Source organism: Chiloscyllium plagiosum, chromosome 21, assembly GCF_004010195.1.
Source record: "Chiloscyllium plagiosum isolate BGI_BamShark_2017 chromosome 21, ASM401019v2, whole genome shotgun sequence".
In the NCBI taxonomy this organism is placed as follows: domain Eukaryota; kingdom Metazoa; phylum Chordata; class Chondrichthyes; order Orectolobiformes; family Hemiscylliidae; genus Chiloscyllium; species Chiloscyllium plagiosum.
In genome coordinates this window covers 9,435,469-9,456,668 of record NC_057730.1, presented here as the reverse complement: position 1 = coordinate 9,456,668, position 21,200 = coordinate 9,435,469, and the positions used below count along the sequence as shown (strand labels likewise).

The 21,200-nt window shown below is 42.3% G+C and overlaps 1 protein-coding gene across 11 annotated transcripts in view; it reads left to right on the top strand.

The window, feature by feature from the left end:
- The window catches only part of caskin1 (CASK interacting protein 1), a 651,040-nt gene that overhangs the window by 595,625 nt on the left and 34,215 nt on the right, over nt 1-21,200 (top strand). For 3 of the 11 annotated variants that reach the window (XM_043711216.1, XM_043711212.1, XM_043711207.1), the window contains 4 exons: nt 1,916-2,026; nt 4,218-4,370; nt 5,811-5,912; nt 20,829-20,988. In XM_043711216.1, coding sequence (XP_043567151.1) covers nt 1,916-2,026; nt 4,218-4,370; nt 5,811-5,912; nt 20,829-20,988 — 526 coding nt within the window. The remainder of the gene's footprint in view (nt 1-1,915; nt 2,027-4,217; nt 4,371-5,810; nt 5,913-20,828; nt 20,989-21,200) is intronic. The other 8 variants (XM_043711218.1, XM_043711211.1, XM_043711208.1 and 5 more) reach the window with 7 other exon arrangements.

Below are 21,200 nucleotides of genomic sequence, written 5' to 3'. Positions count from 1 at the left end.
ACCAGATATCTCAACCCAATCTAGTCCCACCTGCCAGCACCTGGCCCATATCCCTACAACCCTTCCTATTCATATACCCATTCAGATGTCTTTTAAATGTTGCAATTGTACCAGCCTCCACTACTTCCTCTGGCAGCTCATTCCATACACATACCACCCTCTGCGTGAAAACATTGCCCCTTCAGTCTCTTTTATATCTTTCCCCTCTCACCCTAAACCTATGCCCTCTAGCTCTGGACTCCCCCACCCCAGGAAAGAGATTTTGTCTATTTATCGTATCCATGCCCTCATGATTTTATAAACCTCTATAAGGTCGCCCCTCAGCCTCTGACGCTGTAGGGAAAACAGCCCCAGCCTGTTCAGCCTCTCCCTGTAGCTCAAATCCTCCAACCCTGGCAACATCCTTGGTAAATCTTTTCTGAACCCTTTCAAGTTTCACAACATCCTTCCAATAGGAAGGAGACCAGAATTGCGTGCAATATTCCAACAGTGGCCTAACCAATGTCCTGTACAGCCGCAACATGACCTCCCAACTCCTGTACTCAATACTCTGGTTATCACTTGCTGAGCCACAGGACAGTTTGTATTATTAGGAATACCACCATCAATACTCAAAGACCACATGCACATACAAGAATCAAGATATATGTCATGGACAGGAGCGTTCCTCTTTGAGCTTCCTCTCCCCAGCCTGGGGACCTTGAAGTCTTTGCCAACATCCATAAGATTGTCCCAGCTGTGATCCGACGAAACTAGGGATGCCCTGACTTTTGTTGAGTAAGTTCCACATGGGCAGTGACTTTGACAAAAGGAGATCTGAGTTTCAATCCTATGAGTTATGGTGGGTATCAATGTAAACTGTGAACAAATCCACTGTTTCCTGAACTCCTCACCCCTGCATTTCATTTACACCTCCAATACGTGGGAGCTGCTCTCAAGTTCTTCAACATTATGGCAGACACCATTCATTACTAACTTCAAGCATTTCCCATTGTACTGTCTCCTCAATCAACCTTTTAGAGCCTCCCACTGTATACTTCCCACCATAGCCCTGAACATCAGGCACTCTCTCATTTGCAACCCACCTCCTACTCTTCTCCATGTTCATCCCATTCTGAGACTTCATGCTTTGACCCTTCAACCCTGTTTCCACCAGCCTCCCTCTTGTGTAACCGCTGTAGTTTCATAACACATTAGAGTGGCTCTGTTATTTTTACTTTTACTTTAGTTGGCAAAAACCAGAGGAACAGATTTAAAGTTCAGTAGCCAAATGGAATGGTCCACTCATGATCTGAGAACACAAAGCCATTCTTTCTTTAGCTTGGCAGAGGGGAAGGATGTGGAATGATGGGACACAACAAAAAAGTTCTCTGAATTTCTGATTGCGCTCATTTACAGGTCAGTAATAGTTACAGGCACTGCCATGGGAACTTATTTATCTTGGGTCCCAAATCTTCAACAAGCCTAGTCCACTCAGGCCACAGCACCTTGCGTTGCCATAGCAACTGGAGTTAGTCAAAGAAGACTTGAAAGATTTGTATCGGTCTGCAGAAAAATGTCTTCTTCCTTGACAGAATCTCCACAGGTTTGAACAAGGAGACTACCAAGGGAGAATGGAATCCTTAGTAATGATAAGGGTGCCCTGAGCAGTTTCAAAAAATGCAATGGATGCTCACGATTGTATGGCTGTCGTCATGTCAACTCATTCTTCCATCCAGTTGGCTCCATAGAGTTTCGTGCCTTACACAGTCTTTCTGCAATATGACATGGTCCCTTTGACGTTATTGTGATGAGCTTGACTATCTCCAGTATTAAACAGATTTCTGGAAGAAGGAATGTCTTAACATTAGATTTTTACCGCCGAATTCTAACGCGCTTTTCACGTTCCATTTTTTTTTTGTCATCCTTTATCCAGAGCCCAGAGACAGTTTATAACTGGCTTAGTGAATTCCAACTCCAGCAGTATGCTGCTAACTTTATCAATGCTGGCTATGACATTCCAACTATCAGCCGCATGACCCCTGAGGTAAGTCCACAAACGGCAGGAGGAGATAGCGGTTGAAAAGAGGTGCTGGTGAGCAAAATCTCTCTGTACGCTATTGGCCTCCGAATGCATCTTGTGTTGGAATGAAATGGCTGTGCCTGCTTCCTTAGCAGTAACAAATTGATTAAAATGGCAGACAAAACAATTTCTGACAAACTCAATAGTGGTTCATATGCTAATACCGCACTCAAGATTTGTGCGCTATACCTTAATGGAATAGAAGTACTCGGCTTTGTATTCATATTCCATTGGACATCATTTGAACCCGTAGGAGTTGAAAATTGTTCTCAATTATTCACTCAGAACAGCCTTAAGGGAAACTGCAGGCTTCTTTACAGTGTCTACCTAATATGCAGAAGACAAGATCTCTGACACCCTGCATTAATTCATTTATCGAGTTTCATTTACAGATTTTCTTTTATTGAGGACTGACATTGTTTATTACAAAGATCATTAGAAAGTTTTGTTGTGTAGTCTGACTCCTCATTCACTGCTGTTCAATTTACCAGTTATGCCTGCAATTGTCTCCCTTCAACCATTCTTCCTGACTCAGTGACTCATACTAATCATGCTAATCGTCTGTAATCTTCCACTACTCTTCAAAAGCAACAGAACCTATATTTTCAAAAGTTTAAAAACTCAACACCAATTGGGTTCTTGAGCTTTTAAAAGCCGGTGTTTGATAAAGTAGGTCCAAGGACAGAAAGAGTTGGGGTGAGAATCAGGGAATTACTGAGAACAGCCGCTTTCTTGAATTATCGCGGCTTGGCCGTATCTCAGCTGCAGTTAATGCCCTTTCTCCGTTTATTTTAATAATCAGAGCTGTCTTGCAAGGTCCAGTTGTTGCAGCATCCACACTCTTTTGGGAAACGGGAATTCCGCATCCCTGCTACCCTTAGTGTATTGAAGGTGTTTCTTGGTTTCGTCCCTCAATGCCCTAGCATTGATTCTAACATTACGTCCTCTCCTTCTTGACTCTCGGACCAGTCAAACTTATTTCTCCAGCTCTGCTGATGCATATTGATGCCTTTGGTGAAAAAGCCTCTAAAAATATATCCGTTTGGCTGGGCAAACTCTGCGAAGGCAGAATTGCAAAAAGGTGCAACTTGTAGTTCAAAGGCTCCATGGAAAGAGCAAACAGTTCTGTCGAGCACCATTTAGTGGGGTTTTAATGGATAATGTCACATTGACAATCAAGACAGCTGATTTTATACCAGCCTTGTGCCCACATTAAGGGTCAAACTAATAGTGATAAGGAGCAGATATCCACTGTCCAGATACAAGGCCCATGACATGTTGTGACACCTTAAGTTTTAAGGTTAACCCAGCGCTGATTGGAATCTCATTTGAGACCACACAGACAAATGCTTTACATGTTTTTCTGCAGAGATAGATAGATTTTTGATGACCAAGGGGCTAAAGGTTTACTGGAGATGTGCAGAAATGGAGAGTTGAGGTTAAAAGCAGATCAGCCACGATCTTATTGAGAAAAGGCTTGAAGGTCTAAGTGGTCTACTCTTGTTCCTTGGTTGTTTGTATATGCTTTTGAGGTCAGGCGGATGCTTCAGTTTTCTATGATATTTTAAAACTAAAGTGCAGGACAGTCTCTAAAAATGAAACAAGCAATACTCCATGGCAATCTATTAAGAAATCTGCAGATTGGGAATGATGCCTGCACACATCAATCTCCCTATGCATTTTGACCAGGCAGTGGGTAGCAAAACAATGTCATCCAGGAATACCATGTGCCATAAGAAAGCAGCTGGCCCGCTCAAGCCAAAATCCTTCACAGTTCCTGTGCTGATGAAATGTTAAAATGAAGGTGCTGGGAATTACCCTGTATATTGAGTGGAAATTGTCTGAAGCCTGTGGTTTCCCTGTTAACAGCTTCATAATTGTTTAGGGAGACTCAAGATGTCTGGTTAATAAAGAAGTCAAACAGTCGAAGATGCATTGAGCGTAGGCAGATGAAATTGGAAAGTCGTGAGTGAATGACGCTGGGCTTTGTGTGTACAGTCAGGTTGGAATCGAGGTTAACCTGGTAGGAAGGCAGTAGCAACTCGAGATTAACCTTGATTTGTCAATGACTCTACATACAACTGTCTGCTGTACTTTCCTTCCTTCCTTCCTTCACACTTTGCCCTTGATCTTTCCCCGTTTTTCCCTCTCAAAGGCTCCCGTCTCCATTCACCCTCCTTCAGCTAAGAGGGAGGGTGAGTGTCGAGCAAGTGATGAACGTCTCCACAACTTTGGCAACAGCTCAACCAACAGGAGGCGTGCTGTCCTAGGGGCAAGACTTTCTAAACCAGATTTACCTGTCCCGAAGGTGAGACATTCTAACAATTTGAGGCATTCTGGTTCAACTCGCTCCCCGCCAAACCAACCCACTCAAACACTGACCTGAGGGTTTAACCTAAAGGCAGGGGAGTTACAAAGTCCTGGAGTCATAACATTCCAGAAAGCCCGACCCATCTTTGTTGCCCCAGTCCCTAAACGCAGTCTAAGACTGCCTTGAGACCACAGATTCAAGTGTTAGTTAACCCCAAGGGTCCCCGCTTATTTATGGGGGAGTCTTTCAACGTACACCCACCAGGAAACAATGTAATATGAGTTTCGGAGTCAGACAAGAGCAATATTGAGCTTGATTTACAACTAGCATTTCATCTGAATTCATGAGTATTCCCTCACCCCAGTGTCTTGATAATTTATGTTAAAATGACCATCCTTCCCCCACCTCACCATGATACTATGGACTGCTGTGGTCATCTTATCGCTGAAATCCAGCACCTGATTCCAGAGCTTTGGAGAGGTTGCAGGTTACCTCCAGGCACAGTTTAGACTGAGTTCAGATGGAAACTGTTGGCTCCAGTGTTGTTCCATGGTCTTTTGGTGGATAATGCTATCAAGCTCTTTGAGAACCGAAGTCCAGCACAGTATGTCCCCGTACTGACTTCTTCCAGTCTCCACATATAAAGTCTGCCCTTGGAGAGGTTATAGGATAGCAGCACTCAGACGTTGGGATTTAGAGGTGACATTTCTTGCACCTTCACAACCTAGAGATGGCGAGGCCAGTTGCATCAACACTCTTGACTGTGGCAGACTCAATGCAGATTGAGGCCAAACCTGAGATTCTGACACTACGAGGAACGTGCATCCAGCTGAATGAATGGTTTTGAGAAGCCCGAAGGGTAATTTTCGACAAAGTCAACCAGTCAGGAAACTTAAAACATGGGAGAATAAAAAAAGCAAATTACTGCAGATGCTGTGAGTCTGAAATAAAAACAGGAAGTGCTGGAGAAACGCAGCAGGTTTGGCAGGGCCTGTTGAGAGAGAAACTATATATATTTGTGCCACTATGTTATTGTGCCTGATGTGAAAGTGCGCATGCCTTATGCTTCCCACTGGATGAGCTAGGTTAAAATTGTGCCCTGCCATTGCAAAATAAAAGTGAAAGTTTCCATTTGCAGGCCTAAACCTCATTGGCAACTGTACCCTGAGGTGCTTGGCTCTCCATTTAAAATAGCTGTTAACTCTGAACTTTTTTTTGACAGGACTGTGCTGTTGTGGCATTGTTGTGTTAAAACATTTACAACCTGACAATTTAGCAAGTCACAGTTGACCCTGGAAGGGTGTCATGGTTTGGCCAGCTTTTGAAGACCTGCTGAAGTGAACTTAGTAATTGTAAGCGATGGCCTAGCACTGCTTCCATTTGTGAGTTTCAGGTTCACCAATGGCATCTTCAATTGTAACAAACTCTGTGTTCTAGGATCTAACAGCAATTGGAGTAACAAAACCTGGACATAGGAAAAAGATTGCCATTGAAATAAATCGACTGAATCTCTCAGAGTGGTTGCCCAACTACCAGCCAGTAAGTCTTATCACATACTTCCGTTTCAAAAGGCTGTTCATTGACAACCAGGGGACAGTATGTCCTCAACCCTTCTTCCCACTAACCACACCACCACCCCCCCAACCCGCACCCCCAAACCTCACCCCACCAGTACCCATCCATAGCATCTTCTAATCCTAAATCCAACCCTAACCCAAAACAAAATCATTTTTCCCATCTCAGTTGCCATCCCATCCATTCCAAAATGCTTGAATCTAATTTGCATTGTAAATCTTTGGCAAATGAGATTGATTCCTGGGACCCAAGTATGTGTTGGGCAATAATTAAAGATAGCATATATTGTAAATTGACAAAGTGAACAGATCAGACTAAGCCTGGTAGAGAAAATTATGTTCACAATTTTTTGGGGCCTAATACTGTGATGGAACTAAATGTCATACCCTTCGCTGAACAGCTCACAACCCTGTGACATGTTATACAACAAAATCAAAACACATTTGAATAGAGGTTTTAAGTAGAGGGAAATTCGGAAAAAGAAACACTTGTCATTGACTTCAGTGGGAATGAAAATCATGACTAATATAGCTAATCAACCTATTCAGATATGTTACAACACACTTTTGGGAAAAGTAGGATTTGAACCCATAGCCTGTGCTAATGGTGTGCCTCAAGACCCTCCATGACAACAGCAGGTACCTGACTCATTATCACCTGTTTAACACTATCATAGAGGAATCACTATTGTAAAACGACCCAGGTCTTGCTAGTTTGCCTTCTGCCATACTGGTTATGATGCTGCAATAATGGATTTGGTGTCAAATCACAGCAATCATTGTCTATCAATTGGCTAACGACAGACCCAGCAAAATGATGAAGAACTTTGGGAACATGGACCCAAAGTCCCCTGATCCTCTGAAGTATGCTATGCCCACTACATACCATCTCTCAAATTGCTCATTCATGATGTCCTAAAATATTACTTACTGAAATCAATCTAAGGTTGCAGCTGGATGAATTGATACAGACTGCTCCCATTTTTTCCCTCGTAACACCATTCCAAATATTGATCATTCATTCACTGAAACCCCATAAAAAGGAGCCTTGCTGTATTTCATTATTGGTAAGAAAGGCAATGCTGTTTGTGAAATAACATTAACAGCTTATTATTTTATCAGTGTTAATCTATTCATCTTAAAATAGCGGGGAGATTGATTCCACCTGAAATCTTTCATGCATTTGTTATGAGTATTGCACAATATAACTTGAGTAATGTCATTTTTATCTAATCTCAAATTATTGCTTACATAAAATTTGATGATAATAATTACCATAAAATAATTTTATGAAATGGGAATAAAAGGAAACAATAAAAAAAATTCCTGATTTTATTTGTCTTAGATAAACAAGGAGCTGGAAAGGTGTAATTGTAATGTTGGCTCTATGCCCTAGGTTCTGCTAAATGTGTTCAGTATGGTAACAGGAGTCTACAGAATTAGGTCACACATTAGCCATTACCACATTGAATGGACAAACAGGTTTTAAGGACTAAATGGTGATGTCTAGATAGAATTTTGAATTGCTCCTGGATAACTGATCTTCAGGATATTGAGTGCTTTGAGAGCAACTATTCATTCCAAACTCGGAGTGCATCTTGCCTATGAGAGCTGGTCGTCAGTCAAGTAGTATCTCTCTTGATGCAGCAGCACCACTGGGAGCAGTGGCCACTCCTGGGACGGCATCCAATCCCATGGTCACCGGCACTGGAGCCAGATGTAAAGATAAGGGGATGGGTATTGCCAGGGCCAGGCTAATAGAGTCAGGTGAGGACAGGTAGGGTGCCAGAGTGAATAGGAGAGGGTAGGAGAAATTATGGGAGTTTAGAGACCTTGGGAGAAGGCCTTTGAAATAACTCCACAGAGGCTGGTGTCCCGTCAGCAAGACACCATTTATTTACACATGGAGAGTCCTTGACGCTGATCCAGCTCCCTCAGAGCCAGCTCTAAGGGCGAATAGGATGTCTAATATTCCTGTTCTTATCTGTCAGTCGGGGCTCCCTGATTGGACCAGGTTAACAGCCTCAATTTGGGAGCTCATTCTATGAGGCCTAGCTGACTGACCTTGTTACAATCTGATCAGCCTCAATGTAGAGGTCTGTGAAGGAAGTACCACTACAACCTGTGCAGCGAAAGCTTTAGGGCTTCACACTAAATGCTCCGACCTGTGGGAGAAAATTGTGACGGTAGTAGGAAGGGGAATTCAAATGGCAAATTAAGGGCCTCAATTAGCCCACAGATGCACAGCTACCCAACACCTCCTCCACCGTATCTAAAACCGCAGCTGAGCAGTTAAGTTGGCACCAGGAGCAGTACTCATGGCAAGGCACCCAATTTCAGAGTCAACATGCCCCAATCCCTATCAACCTACTATCAGTACTGCGCTGCCCAAATCAGCTGCATGCTTCTGTAACTAGGAAGGGTTGAACTGAAATAAATTGTAAAAACCTTCAACAATTGGTTGTATTGCACCTTCAGTCGGAATAAGTCTTTGCTTGTTTCTGTTTATTTTCACATCAAATTCTGTGAACGGGTTTTGCCAGCCAGTCAATTGGTTTGAATGTTGCTTTGCAATTTTCGTACAGTTTTTGTGAAAATGGATGGAGATGAGACTGGAATTAAATAGTGCACACTACATCAAGGTCAGGGTTGTCAGGGCAATGGGAACCCAAACTGACAGTCTCAGAATTCAAAAAGTATTGTAGATTAAGGAGAAATCTCCTTCTGCATATTGATGAGGACCTCTACTAGTTTTGGGTCACATCCCCAGGTTGTGGCTAACTGTGGACAAATCTAAGTATGGGCGGCACGGTGGCACAGTGGTTAGCACTGCTGCCTCACAGCGCCAGAGACCTGGGTTCAATTGCTGCCGCAGGCAACTGTCTGTGTGGAGTTTGCACATTCTCCCCGTGTCTGTGTGGATTTCCTCCGGGTGCTCCGGTTTCCTCCCACAGTCCAAAGATGTGCAGGTTAGGTGAATTGGCCTTGCTAAATTGCCCGTAGTGTTACGTGAAGGGGTAAATGTAGAGGAATGGGACTGGGTGGGTTGCTCTTTGGAGGGTCGGTGTGGACTTGTTTGGCCGAAGGGCCTGTTTCCACACTGTAAGTAACCTAATCTAAGTACTTCAGCCCATCTCACACAGGTGCTCCAGAAGTCTAGGGGTAAACGGAAGTGTTGTAATCTGATAACAGTGGCCAGAGCTGTTAATTAGATCCCTTTTTTAAATGCTTCCTTTCTGTGTCAGGCCTTCTGTAAAGACGCTTGGTTGTAAATGGTTGTGAGAGCTCTGAGGCGAGAAGGTACTTTGTTCCATGATCTAAGTTGCCAGCAGATCTTGACCCTTTTGAGGCTTGTTCCTGGGTCATGCACAGTGACCCCCATGAAGACAGCAACACCTGCATTTGTATAGCACCTTGAACACACATGACCCAAGGCACTGCCTCCATCGAACTAATAGAAAGCAGAGAGTTTGAGTTAAAGGGGGCATTTTCAGGCTGCCAACCTATAACTAGTGGAGTGCCACAGGTATCAGTGCTAGGTGAGAGTTACTGACAATACATATTGACAATTGCTGATATATTAATGACTTGGAAGAGGAATGTGAATGTACCATAGCCACATTTGCAGATGACTCTGAAATAGGTGAGAAGGCTAGTAGTGAGAATGACACAAAGAGTCGACAGAGGGATGTAGACGTATTTGACGAGTGAGCAGAAACATGCCAGAGTTATCATAGAAATATAGAATCCCTAAGATGGGGAAGCAGACCATTTGGCCCATCAAGTCTACACTGACCCTCTGAAGAGCATCCCACTCCGTCCCCCTGCCGGACCCCCACCCTTTCCCCATAACCCTGCATTTCCCATGGCCAAACCAATGAACTTGTACATCATTGGACTGTGGAAGAAATTGGAGCACCTGGAGGAAACCCACATAGACACTGGGAGAACGTGCACACTGCACACAGGCTGTCACCTGAGGGTTAAATTAAACCTGATCCTTGGCACTGTGTGGCAGCAATGCTAACCACTGAGCCACTGTGCCACCCATGTAATGTATAATGTAGGAAAATATGAGTTTTGATACTTTGGCAGGAAGAATAGAAGGATTGCATGTTATTTAAATGGAGAAAGACTGCAGAGAGCTGCAATGCAGGGGGATTTGAGAGTCCCAGTGTGTGAATCACAAAAACCCACAAATCACAAATGGGCTGTGGCCTTTATTTTGAAGGTAAATAAAAGGTGTATAAGAGTAGGGAACTGCGGAAGGCACCAGGCACACTGCAACTTGAATTACGTGAATAGTTTTTTCCCATTATCTAACCAGGCAAATTCACAAACATCACTGCCCATTTGAAGGGTTTTGCGCATTAATCCCAACAATTCACTCTGTTTAAAAAGCGAATCCTTTTGTGACTGCAGATTGGAACTATGCATGAAGGAATATCCTAATGTGAACACCTCAGCCAGCTAACCATATTCCTTGTCTAAAGAGCCAAATGCAATGAGTTCCAGTCATTAAACTTACTCCTTTTACTTCCAGTATTACTCCATAGTCATGTGCACGAAAGACCAGTGCAAATCAACATGCAGAGATGCACTCCTCATTGTTTCACTGGGGCTACCAGGCGTTGTGTTTCTCAGTAATGAAAATTGTTGGCAGCAAGTCTGTTCTTTGTTATTCTTTTACTGGATTTGGGCATTGCTGGCAAGGCCAGTCTTTGTTGCCCATTTTTTATTGCTTTGATCTGAGTGGCTTGATAGCACCACTTCAAAGGGGAGTTAAGAATCAACCATATTGCTGTGGGTCTGGTATCACGTGGAGGCCAGACAAGGTAACAAATGCAGATTTCCTACCCTGAAGGACATTGCCAAGTGAAGTGGGTCTTTACAACAATTAACAGTAGTTGCATGATCATTACCACTCAGAAGAGTCCAACATGTCCATGCCGACCAGATATCCCAACCCAATCTAGTCCCACCAGCCATGATTGCCAGTGTCTAAAATAACATATAATAATCATTGTGGCTTGCTAGCACCATTTCAAAGGGGAGTTAAGAATCGACCATATTGCTGTGGTCTGGTATCACGTGGAGGCCAGACAAGGTAACAAATGCAGATTGAGGACAGGAGGATCTGTAAAGGACAGGGAATCAAAGAGGATAGGATTTAGTTATGCCTTAAAGAACAGTGATAGGTTTGAGGAGTGAACTCAAGAGCTTAGAGCCTAAGTATGTAAAGACTAACTGATGGAATAAAAATCCAGAGTATTGTGCAACAAACAGACTGGTTATATGCCCAGCCAGCAAAGTTTGCAATACACACACACACACACATACACACTCCTCAGATGAATAACTGAGCAGAATGTATGGAGCTATGAAATAAGTTTGTAGTTCACAGCACTTGTAATGCTTTACAATAGTGCTATACAGGGTCATTCCCCATATTCTACCATAATATGTGAAACAATAACATTAATTTCCCAATTAGCTACTTCCAGCAAGGAACATGATGTTCCAGCACAGTTGCAAACCCTTCAAGATTGTCCTGAAATTTCCAGGAATTGAAGATCAATCTCTTGAGACCTGCTGTGCACAGACTAGAGAAAAGACATAAGTGGCATTAGAAATGTTTTTATTTTCTCATTGTGTATAACTCCTTTCATTCATTCATGATTAAAATATGGAGACTGGGCATATGGATGTGTATCGCAGTAACAGTCAAGGCTAATGAAATTGACTGCCAAAGGGTTTATTCCCTTTCTAATTAGCCACAGCAAGGCAGTGCATCCACAGAATGGACTGAAGGCAGAGATGTTGAGGTGGGGTGGTTCAAGGTCCAACTTTCAGAAATGCATTCAAATAGAGAGGGCAACTCGCATTACAGGGGGCACTAGAGTCTTGGCCCAGATATCTGCCAATACCTGGATGGATTGAAAACCAGGAGCTACAGTCAACAATGCCCAGAACTGTGCCTGCTACGAATACTGCTCCTCAGATTAGGAGAAAGCAAGGGCTACAGATGCTGGAGATCAGAGTCGAAAAGTGTGGTGCTGGAAAGACGATGCCCTTCAGCTCATCTCCTCCACTTCCCACACCTCTGCACTTGAAACCTCCCACTCCGATCGCAACAAGGACAGAAACCCCCTGGTCCTCACTTTCCACTTCACCTCCGTCCAAGGCCCCGAAGGATCTTTCCACATCTGACAGAGATTTACCTGCACTTCCACACGTGTCATCTACAGTGTCCATTGATCTTGATGTGGTCTCCTCTACATCAAGAAGACAGGACGCCAACTTGGGGAATGTTTCAGAGAACATCTCTGGGACATGCACTAAACGACCCTGTGACTGAACACTTTAACTCCCCCTCCTACTCCAGCAAGAACATGCAAGTCCTGGGCCTCCTCCACTGTCAAACTCTAGCCACCCAAGGCCTGGATGAAGAACTCCTATCTTCCATCTTGGGACCCACCAACCACATGGGCTCAATGTCAATTTCACCAGTTTCCTCATTTCCCTTTCCCTCACCTTATCCCAAATCCAACCCTCCAACTCAGCATTGGTCTCTTGAACTATCCTACCTGTCCGTCTTCCTTCCCACCTATCTGCTCTACCCTCCTCTCTGACCTATCACCATCACCCTCCACCTTCATCAACCTATCTTCTCCCCTGCCCCACACCCTCCCATTTATCTCCCAGCCCCCTTGGGCCACCCACTCATTCGTGATAAAGAGCTCATGCTTGAAGCATCGATTCTCCTGCTTCTCGGACGCTACCTGACCATCTGTGCTTTTCTAGCACCACACTTTTCGACTCCTCAGTGAGATTAGCCAAACTGAGACTTATTGTTAATATGTGGGCGGCACGGTGGCACAGTGGCTAGCACTGCTGCCTCACAGTGCCAGAGACCCGGGTTCAATTCCCGACTCAGGCGACTGAATGTATGGAGTTTGCACATTCTCGCCGTGTCTGCGTGGGTTTCCTCTGGATGCTCAGGTTTCCTCCCACAGTCCAAAGATGTTAAATTGCCCGTAGTGATAGGTAAAGGGGTAAATGTAGGGTAATGGGTGGGTTGCGCTTCGGCGGGTCAATGTGGACTTGTTGGGGTGAAGGGCCTGTTTCCACACTGTAAGTAATCTAAGTATGTCAAAAACCCAATGAAACTTCACCACTTTTTTTCTGAATGGCAAAGAGCTACTTATTAAAGTGGACTGAAGGCTAAAATGTAAAATTATTTTCTGTAAAGGTAAATCTAGCCAGAAATTGGATTTAGTTCCATGACTTAAGCAAGGAGTGTCTTTGTCATTGGGTGCTAAGCACCTCTCCCTGTAAGAGGCAATACTCCAATACTTTTCCTTTTCAAAGATTACAGTTCTCACTGTAGTCTCTACTTGACGGTTTTTCCATTGTTTGCTTAGTTTTAATTTCTTCCCCACGCCTCGATAAGCTTCGAATCTATCACAGTAAAAAAAAATGTTGGATTTAACTAAGGTCATTCACCTCATCAAGCCTCCATTTCCAAAGACCATGCACAATCTGCCTGTCATGAACTGTACCCCTCCCCCATTGAATTGCCCACGAAAAGATTCTTTAAAGTTTCCCCAACCTGGAGTATAAATCATGCAAACAGTGAGGACATTCTTCCTGAATGCCAACCTTATCCTTGCACCCTGCATTGCACACAATTGCTTTCCCCACTGATTAAAACCATTCCTGAGGATAAGAATCCAAAGATATGAATCATTCACGGGAATCTTCGTAGCATTAGATCGCTTTAAAATGATTTGCAAAACAACACTTACCAACTAGAATTAATGATTTTACAATTGCAAATACGTTACTCAAAATTGTACGTGGAAATCAATACCTGAAATTCAATAAGATCAGGTTTTACATAGAACAGAAAAATGGTAAATCAAGAGATTTAGAATTACGGGTGGCACAGAGGCTCAGTGGTTAGCACTACTGCCTCACAGCACCAGGGTCCCAGGTTCGATTCCAGCCTCTGGCGACTGTCTGTATGGAGTTTGTACATTTCCCCGTGTCTACGTGTGTTTCCTCCAGGTGCTCCGGTTTCCTCCCATAGTCCAAAGATGTGCAGGTCAGGTGAATTGGCCATGCTAAATTGCCCATAGTGTTAGGTGTATTAGTTAGAGCGAAATGGGCCTGGGTGGGTTACTCTTCGGAGGGTCAGTGTGGACTTGATGGGCCGAAGGGCCTGTTTCCACACTGTAGGGAATCTAATCAAATCAGATTGAACATAAATAGATCCTATTCAGACATATAGCCCAGAATTTGCTGAAGAGGAGCATTTCGTTATGTGTCCTGTTAGATAGATATGTTCCTGCATCCTTAAGCTTAAAGACTTTTGCTGACAAAGTTCCTGAATGTAAGAGCTGATAATGCTTTGGCAAAGACAACAGGCCATGTGGGGTCTCGATGAAAATCAAGAGCAACAGTCTACTTTGACCAAATAAAATTCTAAGGATTGAAAAATAAATTCAGAAGAATGGTAAATTGAAGATGACAGCAATGTTCAATTAGGTACAGAAAGAGAAATGAATATAGGGGAAAATAAACTATATTGAGCAAGAAAAAGACAGGGAGGAATGGGGATAAAAGTTAAATTTTAAGATGTAAGGCATCTTTTGAATCTCTGGATATGTTCATTACCTGAAGGATTGAGACTTGTTCAATTTCTAGGCTTAAGACCGTGAATGCTAATCATTAACAATTATCATACTTTATTGAGTAAATTACCAAATAAGACTTTCTGTGCTGAATTTAATTGTTAAATGTCCAAATGTAGCAACTTCATGGAGAGATAGCCAGCAAGAGAGGCACAAATTGCCTAGTAACAAGTGGCAATTCACAGTTCATGCAGAATCCCTCCTTACAATGAAGAAGTTGCTGAATCACTTGTACGTTAATATTGGCCTGTGTGCGCTACATGCTGTTATCATTCAACAAATTCTGGGCTGAATCATTGTACAAGTAAGTCAGACTTCAATTCTGTGCAGTTTACAATAAAATACTATTAGATTCATTGAAAATAAATCTGAGCACCTGGTGCAGACCCAGATTCAATTCAGAAATGGAGGAAGCACCTTTGAAAATTTGTCAGACAGCTTTTGATATTCTTTCAATGATAGAATGTACACTTCACGCTGGAACATCATTTTTCCAACCAAACCAGCATTCTAAGACTCAATCTGCACTTCATTACCAGTTCGAATCCATGAGGATAGTATATTTTAGCATTTGGAATTAATGGTGAAACAATCACTCAATACCCTACTTTTACCATTGCTACTTACGTTTCCTAGCAGTATAATATTCTCCCCACTTTTAGTCCAGTTTCACTCTATCTCCTCTTTCTCATCCTCTTCTAGCCCAAGTGGCATCCCTCTGGAGGAGAGGGCAGAGGACAACACAACTGATCTTCCAACACTCCTTCAAGCCTCTGGCCAAATTTTCTTCTAGTCATTCTGTTGCAGCCAGGAGCACCTGGTTAGAAAGGTGACAGGGTTCCAGAGCCTGAGTAATTAGTTGTACCCAAACGTGCACGTTCTACTCTTTGGTTTTGATTATTCAAAGGATGGAAGTATCTAATGGCAACAGTCTCTAAGACAGCATGGCCTCTTCATTTAAGATGTATTGTTATCAACCCTTTGCTAATAAAAAGAATGCATCTAAGATGTATCTATTTATAACACACTGTACCTTTCTCTTCTGTGTGGTTCCTTAAGATAATATAATGGAGGAAGCTTGCTATACCTATAAATCTGTATGAAGTAAAGCACTTTACCAGAATAAAAACTACCGTAGCACAATATTTGGACTAATTCTGTCCAATTAACATTGCATCCAGCTTTTGCCCTCTGGGCATTTTGGGAACAGCACTGCTCAATGTTGTTCATCTAGAGACTAGGATTTTATTCTGCTGTTGAGTTGGATGAATTCTTAATTGATTACCTGAATGACCAACGCTCTCCATTATGCTCAGAAGCCTATGATGGTCATGAGCTTAAGCTCTGTAAGTAAAGTTTATGTTGGATATTGACTGTGTAGATGAACAATCAGTGGCTTGTATAATTGTTGTGTAGCTGATAATAATAGAAAAGGGTTAAAATTAAGGCACATGGGAATGCGATGGAATCCCATTGTTTTCCTGGTGGAGTACCTGACCTGAGCAGAAAGTGAGGACATAAATCCCAAGGAGATGGATTCTTCCAGTGAGCAGTGACCATAACCGGCATTATTTTGTCCTTTATGTGTGGCTTAATGAACAAGGACCGTTTCTTTTATCAGTTTACAACCAAAAGTCAGTTTACACACTCCCAAACTGCTTCTGCCCATAGCTAACTCATGGGTTATGAGCTCGGGTTTAATGCTGCAGTATAATTTTGCTGAGGTTCTAATAGGAGATTTTAAATTAATTCCATAGGTTAATTACTCCATGAGTAAAAGTCATAATGAACAACAGGAATGAAAAAATATACAAAGGACTTGGAGCTTAGGAAATCCTAGTTTGAGTAAGGCTGTGGTTTGGGCTTTAATTATTCCCAACTTGACAGAATTAAAAATTTGATGTCTGAAATGCAATCTGAAAAAAATAATTAGTTCATCGAAATACTCCTGCATGTAACTGCATTTTGTGTGTCGTGTGTTTATTGTGCTTTTTGTGTATTTGTGAAAATTGTAATTTGTCTTTCTTTTGCATAGCATGAAAAGCAATAATATATCATCTCAAGGAAATAAAAATGTATAAATAAATACTTCTGTGTGACTTGCACTACAGTGCTTTGTATTAACTGCCAAACCTGAATGTTTTGTTTTACGTTTTGATGATTAACATATTTTTAACACAATTGTCAATATTATCAGAGGAAGGAAACAAAATTAAAACACCATGTATGTTGTAAATGATATTATAAGATTGCAAATTAGTTATTCACTAATAATAGAAATGCTTTGTCCTGAAATAATTCCAAAGCTTTGATTGCCTGACAGGGTCTGTGTAAGCAGCCCTGTCTGTGGGTTCATTTTCTGTCCATTATGTATTAGACTGCATTTTCCCACAGATGTTTAAAATCCCATATTTCCAACATCTGCAGAAATGTTGACACTATTACTATAAATAAATAACCCATGTGGAAAGGAACGTTACTGTTTGCAGTGCATGTTTCTGTGCTGTGTTTGCTGTGTGTCCACTTTCTGTTCTTTAATCAGTGGCTAAATGGCTTGCAGACACAAAATAAAGTTAGTTTACTTTATTTTTCTTTTAAAGCTGCATGTTTTGACCACTGTGCTCACATTGTTCTCAAAGTACAATTATTTGAATTCATTTTACGTTAGACATGTGTATGCCATTGAAGCAAGTCTAAATTTATATAACACCTTTAACATAGTTAAACATTATCTAGTGTCTCACAGGAATGTTATCAAGGATGAGGTGATGTCAGTACTGATGACTAAAGAGGTCGGAGTTCCTTAAAACAGAGAAGCAGAGGAATCCAGGAAAGAAAATCCCAAATTTAGGATTAGGCAACTAAAGGTTTGGGGTTAGTAAAGCATTAAAATCAGGGAAAACCAAAAGAGCAGGTTTGAAGAAACAGAGAGATCCCAATGGGTTGTAGGCTGCAGGAGATTACACAGATAGGGATAGGTAAAGCTATGGAAGAATGCAAAAACATTTGTAAGAATTTCGAAATTGAGGTATTGCCGGATAGAGTCAATGTAGGTCATGAGCACAAAACCAGATGGGTGAATGGTACAATTTAACACAACATGTAGCAGAGCTCCATGTGAGCTCAATCATAGTATGAACACATAAAACTAAGAGTAATTTGGGGGAGGGTTCATTTTTCCATATGAAGTATTCCTTATGCTGTATCTGGAAAATTAAAAGGAAAATTTTTTCCCTCTTTGGTAAAAGGAATAGTTGCCCACCTTCTGCAACAGGGAGAGATCAGCTTTGTTAAATATTGCACTTGGAAGAGAGGTGTTGTGGTGAATGCAAAATAAAGATTTATATTCACTCTTTGTTACCTCAGAACTTCCAAAATGCTTCACAGTGAACAAAAAGCACTTTGAAAGTGAGATCACTGTAGTCATACAAAAAAAAACGGCCAGCCGACACCCAGCAAGCTTTTTATAATGATTAGATCTTGTTGGTTTAGTAATATCAATTGAAGGATAACTTGTCTGGAATAAATCCACCGCTCATTTTTCAAATGGTGCCATGCAAAAGATCTTTTACATTCACCTAAGAGGACACACGGAGTTTTGATTTAATGTCTCACTCAAAAGATGTTGGTGCAGTATTCCCTTCATGCTATCTTGGGAGTGTTAACGCTGAATTAGTGCTTAAATCCCTAGCGTAAGACTTGAATCCATGGCCTTCTGATCAAGAGCTGACTGCTACTGACTGAGTCACAGTTCATTCATAAAGTGAGTAGCAGACAATACAGATTTTTCTCTATATTATCTATCACTGGCATGGATACCAGGCCCTTAGGTACAAGGACTAAGAGATATTTGAGATATGTCAGACAGAATTCTCACGTCAGCTATAATGTTGTCAGCCTCAATATTCAATTTCCCCGCCACAGTAAGGCTGTGCCTACATATTGTTATTGCCTTCTGACATATAGCTACTGCTTTTAGTCTCTAGCTGTACAAGGTACTTGGTTAGCTCAGTTGGCTGAATGGCTGGATTGGGATGCAAGTGATGACAACAGCGTGGGTTTAATTCCCACACTATCTGAGGTTACCGGGAGAAAGTGAGGACTGCAGATGCTGGAGATCAGAGTCGAGAGTGTGTTGCTGGAAAAGCACAGCAGGTCAGGCAGCATCTGAGGAGCTGGAGAATCAATGTTTCCCGATGAAGGGCTTATGCCCGAAACGTCAATTCTTCTGCTGCTTGGATACTGCCTGACATGCTGTGCTTTTCCAGCGCCACACTCTCGTATCTGAGGTTACCATGAAGGACACTCCTTCTCACCCTCTCCCATTGTCTGAGGTGTGGTGACCCTCAGGTTTAAACCACCATCGGTTGTCTCACTGTCTAAAAGCATGGGTGGTTTTGCCTTTTTACACAAGGATCAAGGGCCATGATAGTTCTCTGATGAGCAAAAATAGGTGTGGAATTTTCAGTTTCGTAAGCACATGCTGAGAAAATGAGGACCCCAAGACTGGTTCCAGTTTTCCTCACAGCATAGTCAGCGCTGTAAGCTGTTTTGCATGAGTGCCTGTCAAAATTATACAGCCATTTGGAAATCAGAGAATCAAAAAGCTTTTTGTCTATCCATTGCGCAGGCTGCCTGTCACAGTTTCCTTACTGCTTTGCTGACCAAAATAGCAGGAGAGAAAGACTCTTATTATCTTGCCTCAATTATGCACAGTGTGTCTTTTGATTTTTCACTTTGATCTCCTTTGACTGAAAGTTGGTTTCTAAAGAACAGATCCCACCCCACCCTCCCTTTTATACCATTCAGTGGTTAACATGCTTCTCTGAAAGAGAGAAAAAGAGACATGACTGAACTCCGACAGAATTGCTACCAACAATAGCTCTGGAAAATCTCCAGAGCTTCATGGAGCTTTGAACTGAGTGCCTGAAATCTGCCAGTTCCTACTTCCAGAAATACTCTTTATATTCATCCCCACCATTCCTCCAACAGCGGTCACTCTCCAGCTAACCGAATGTTGGTTTTGTCATTAATACTGAGGTCTAAAACGGTGAACTTTGAGAGAGTTTCATGGAAGTCTTAGGCACTTCTGTGGTGAGTGATTAAAAGTTCGGGATGGTGTCTGATGGGGGGTGGGAGGGCACTGGGGAGAGGGAGGGGATATCTGTACAGTACTTGTGGTAGCAACTTGTCCTCCTTTCTCTTCCCTGTGGAACTGACCACCAGAATTCCCCAATGTGCAAGGCACCCCAGTCAAATGAGATGCTTTGACCGGTATAAATCGCATTGCAATTGAGCAGCTGATTTATTTCAAAGCAACGTTTGACGCATGTTTCCAAATTGTAACGTCATTTAAACGGCTGCCTCAAATACGATGATAAGCAAATTTGGCACTTCAGTTAAACCGAGCAGTGTGCTACTGTGATTTGAAATCATTTCACCACTTTGATTGCTGAACGCAAGCAGCGTTTGCAGCAAAGGCTGTAATAAAGAGGCATTGCACTGATTCGTGGAAAGTTTTATCCCATTTTCAAGGAAGCTTCAGCTGAAACCTGACCGATGAAATGTCAACTGAGTTCTGGCTGCAATTCCCAGCTTGTAACATGCAAGATCCTGAGGGATCTTACAGCAGATGTTCTCTCTGACAAGAGAATCTAGAGCTGGGAGTGGGTCACTGTTCAAAAATAAGGGGGTGTCTATCTGAGACAGAGATGAGAAGACTTTTTTCTCACTGAGGATCCTGAGTCTTTGAGCTCCCTTTCTGAAAAGGTGGTGGGGCAGAGACTTTGGATATTTCTAAGGCAAAGGCAGATAAGGAAGGGGGAGAAAAGTTACAAGGTATTGTGGAGATGAGGCTGCATGCAGATCAGTTAAGATCTTATGAAATGATAGACCAGGCTTCGAAGGGGCTGAGTGGCCTACTTTGTACAAATGCTTCCAAATCAGAAACATATTTAAAGGTGATGTCAAGTAAGTATTCAATGTCTGAAGCAAACACATTAGCAGAAGTTCCATTGGATGTGGGAAATGCAAAACCCCTTTGCCTAATGTTGAAAAGCTCGATTGCAGTGACATTTTAAATCCAAAACAAGTAACCTGTCAATTGGCACCTGTCAATTGGCATGGGAAAGATTATTTTTTCACATTAAAGTCTTCATATTCTAATACAAAGATGCTCTCAACAGCTTTCTGTTTCCTTTTTCAAGAATGACCTGATGGAATGGCTCTCCATTATTGGCCTGGCTCAATATTACAAGACACTAGTGGAGAACGGTTATGAAAACATTGAGTTCATCACTGACATCACCTGGGAGGACCTCCAGGAAATTGGCATCACAAAGTTGGGTGAGTGATAGTTGTCTTTTTCATGCCAGATCTTTTTGCTTGAGTTGCTGAATGTTTATGACCTCCACCACATGTCAGTGGAAAAGGTTTATTAAACACAGAATCTCTGGAAACCAGAGGGCGTGATTTGACCCATCCTGCTTGTGCTAGCTCTTAGAAAGATTAGATTACTTACAGTGTGGAAACAGGCCCTTCGGCCCAACAAGTCCACA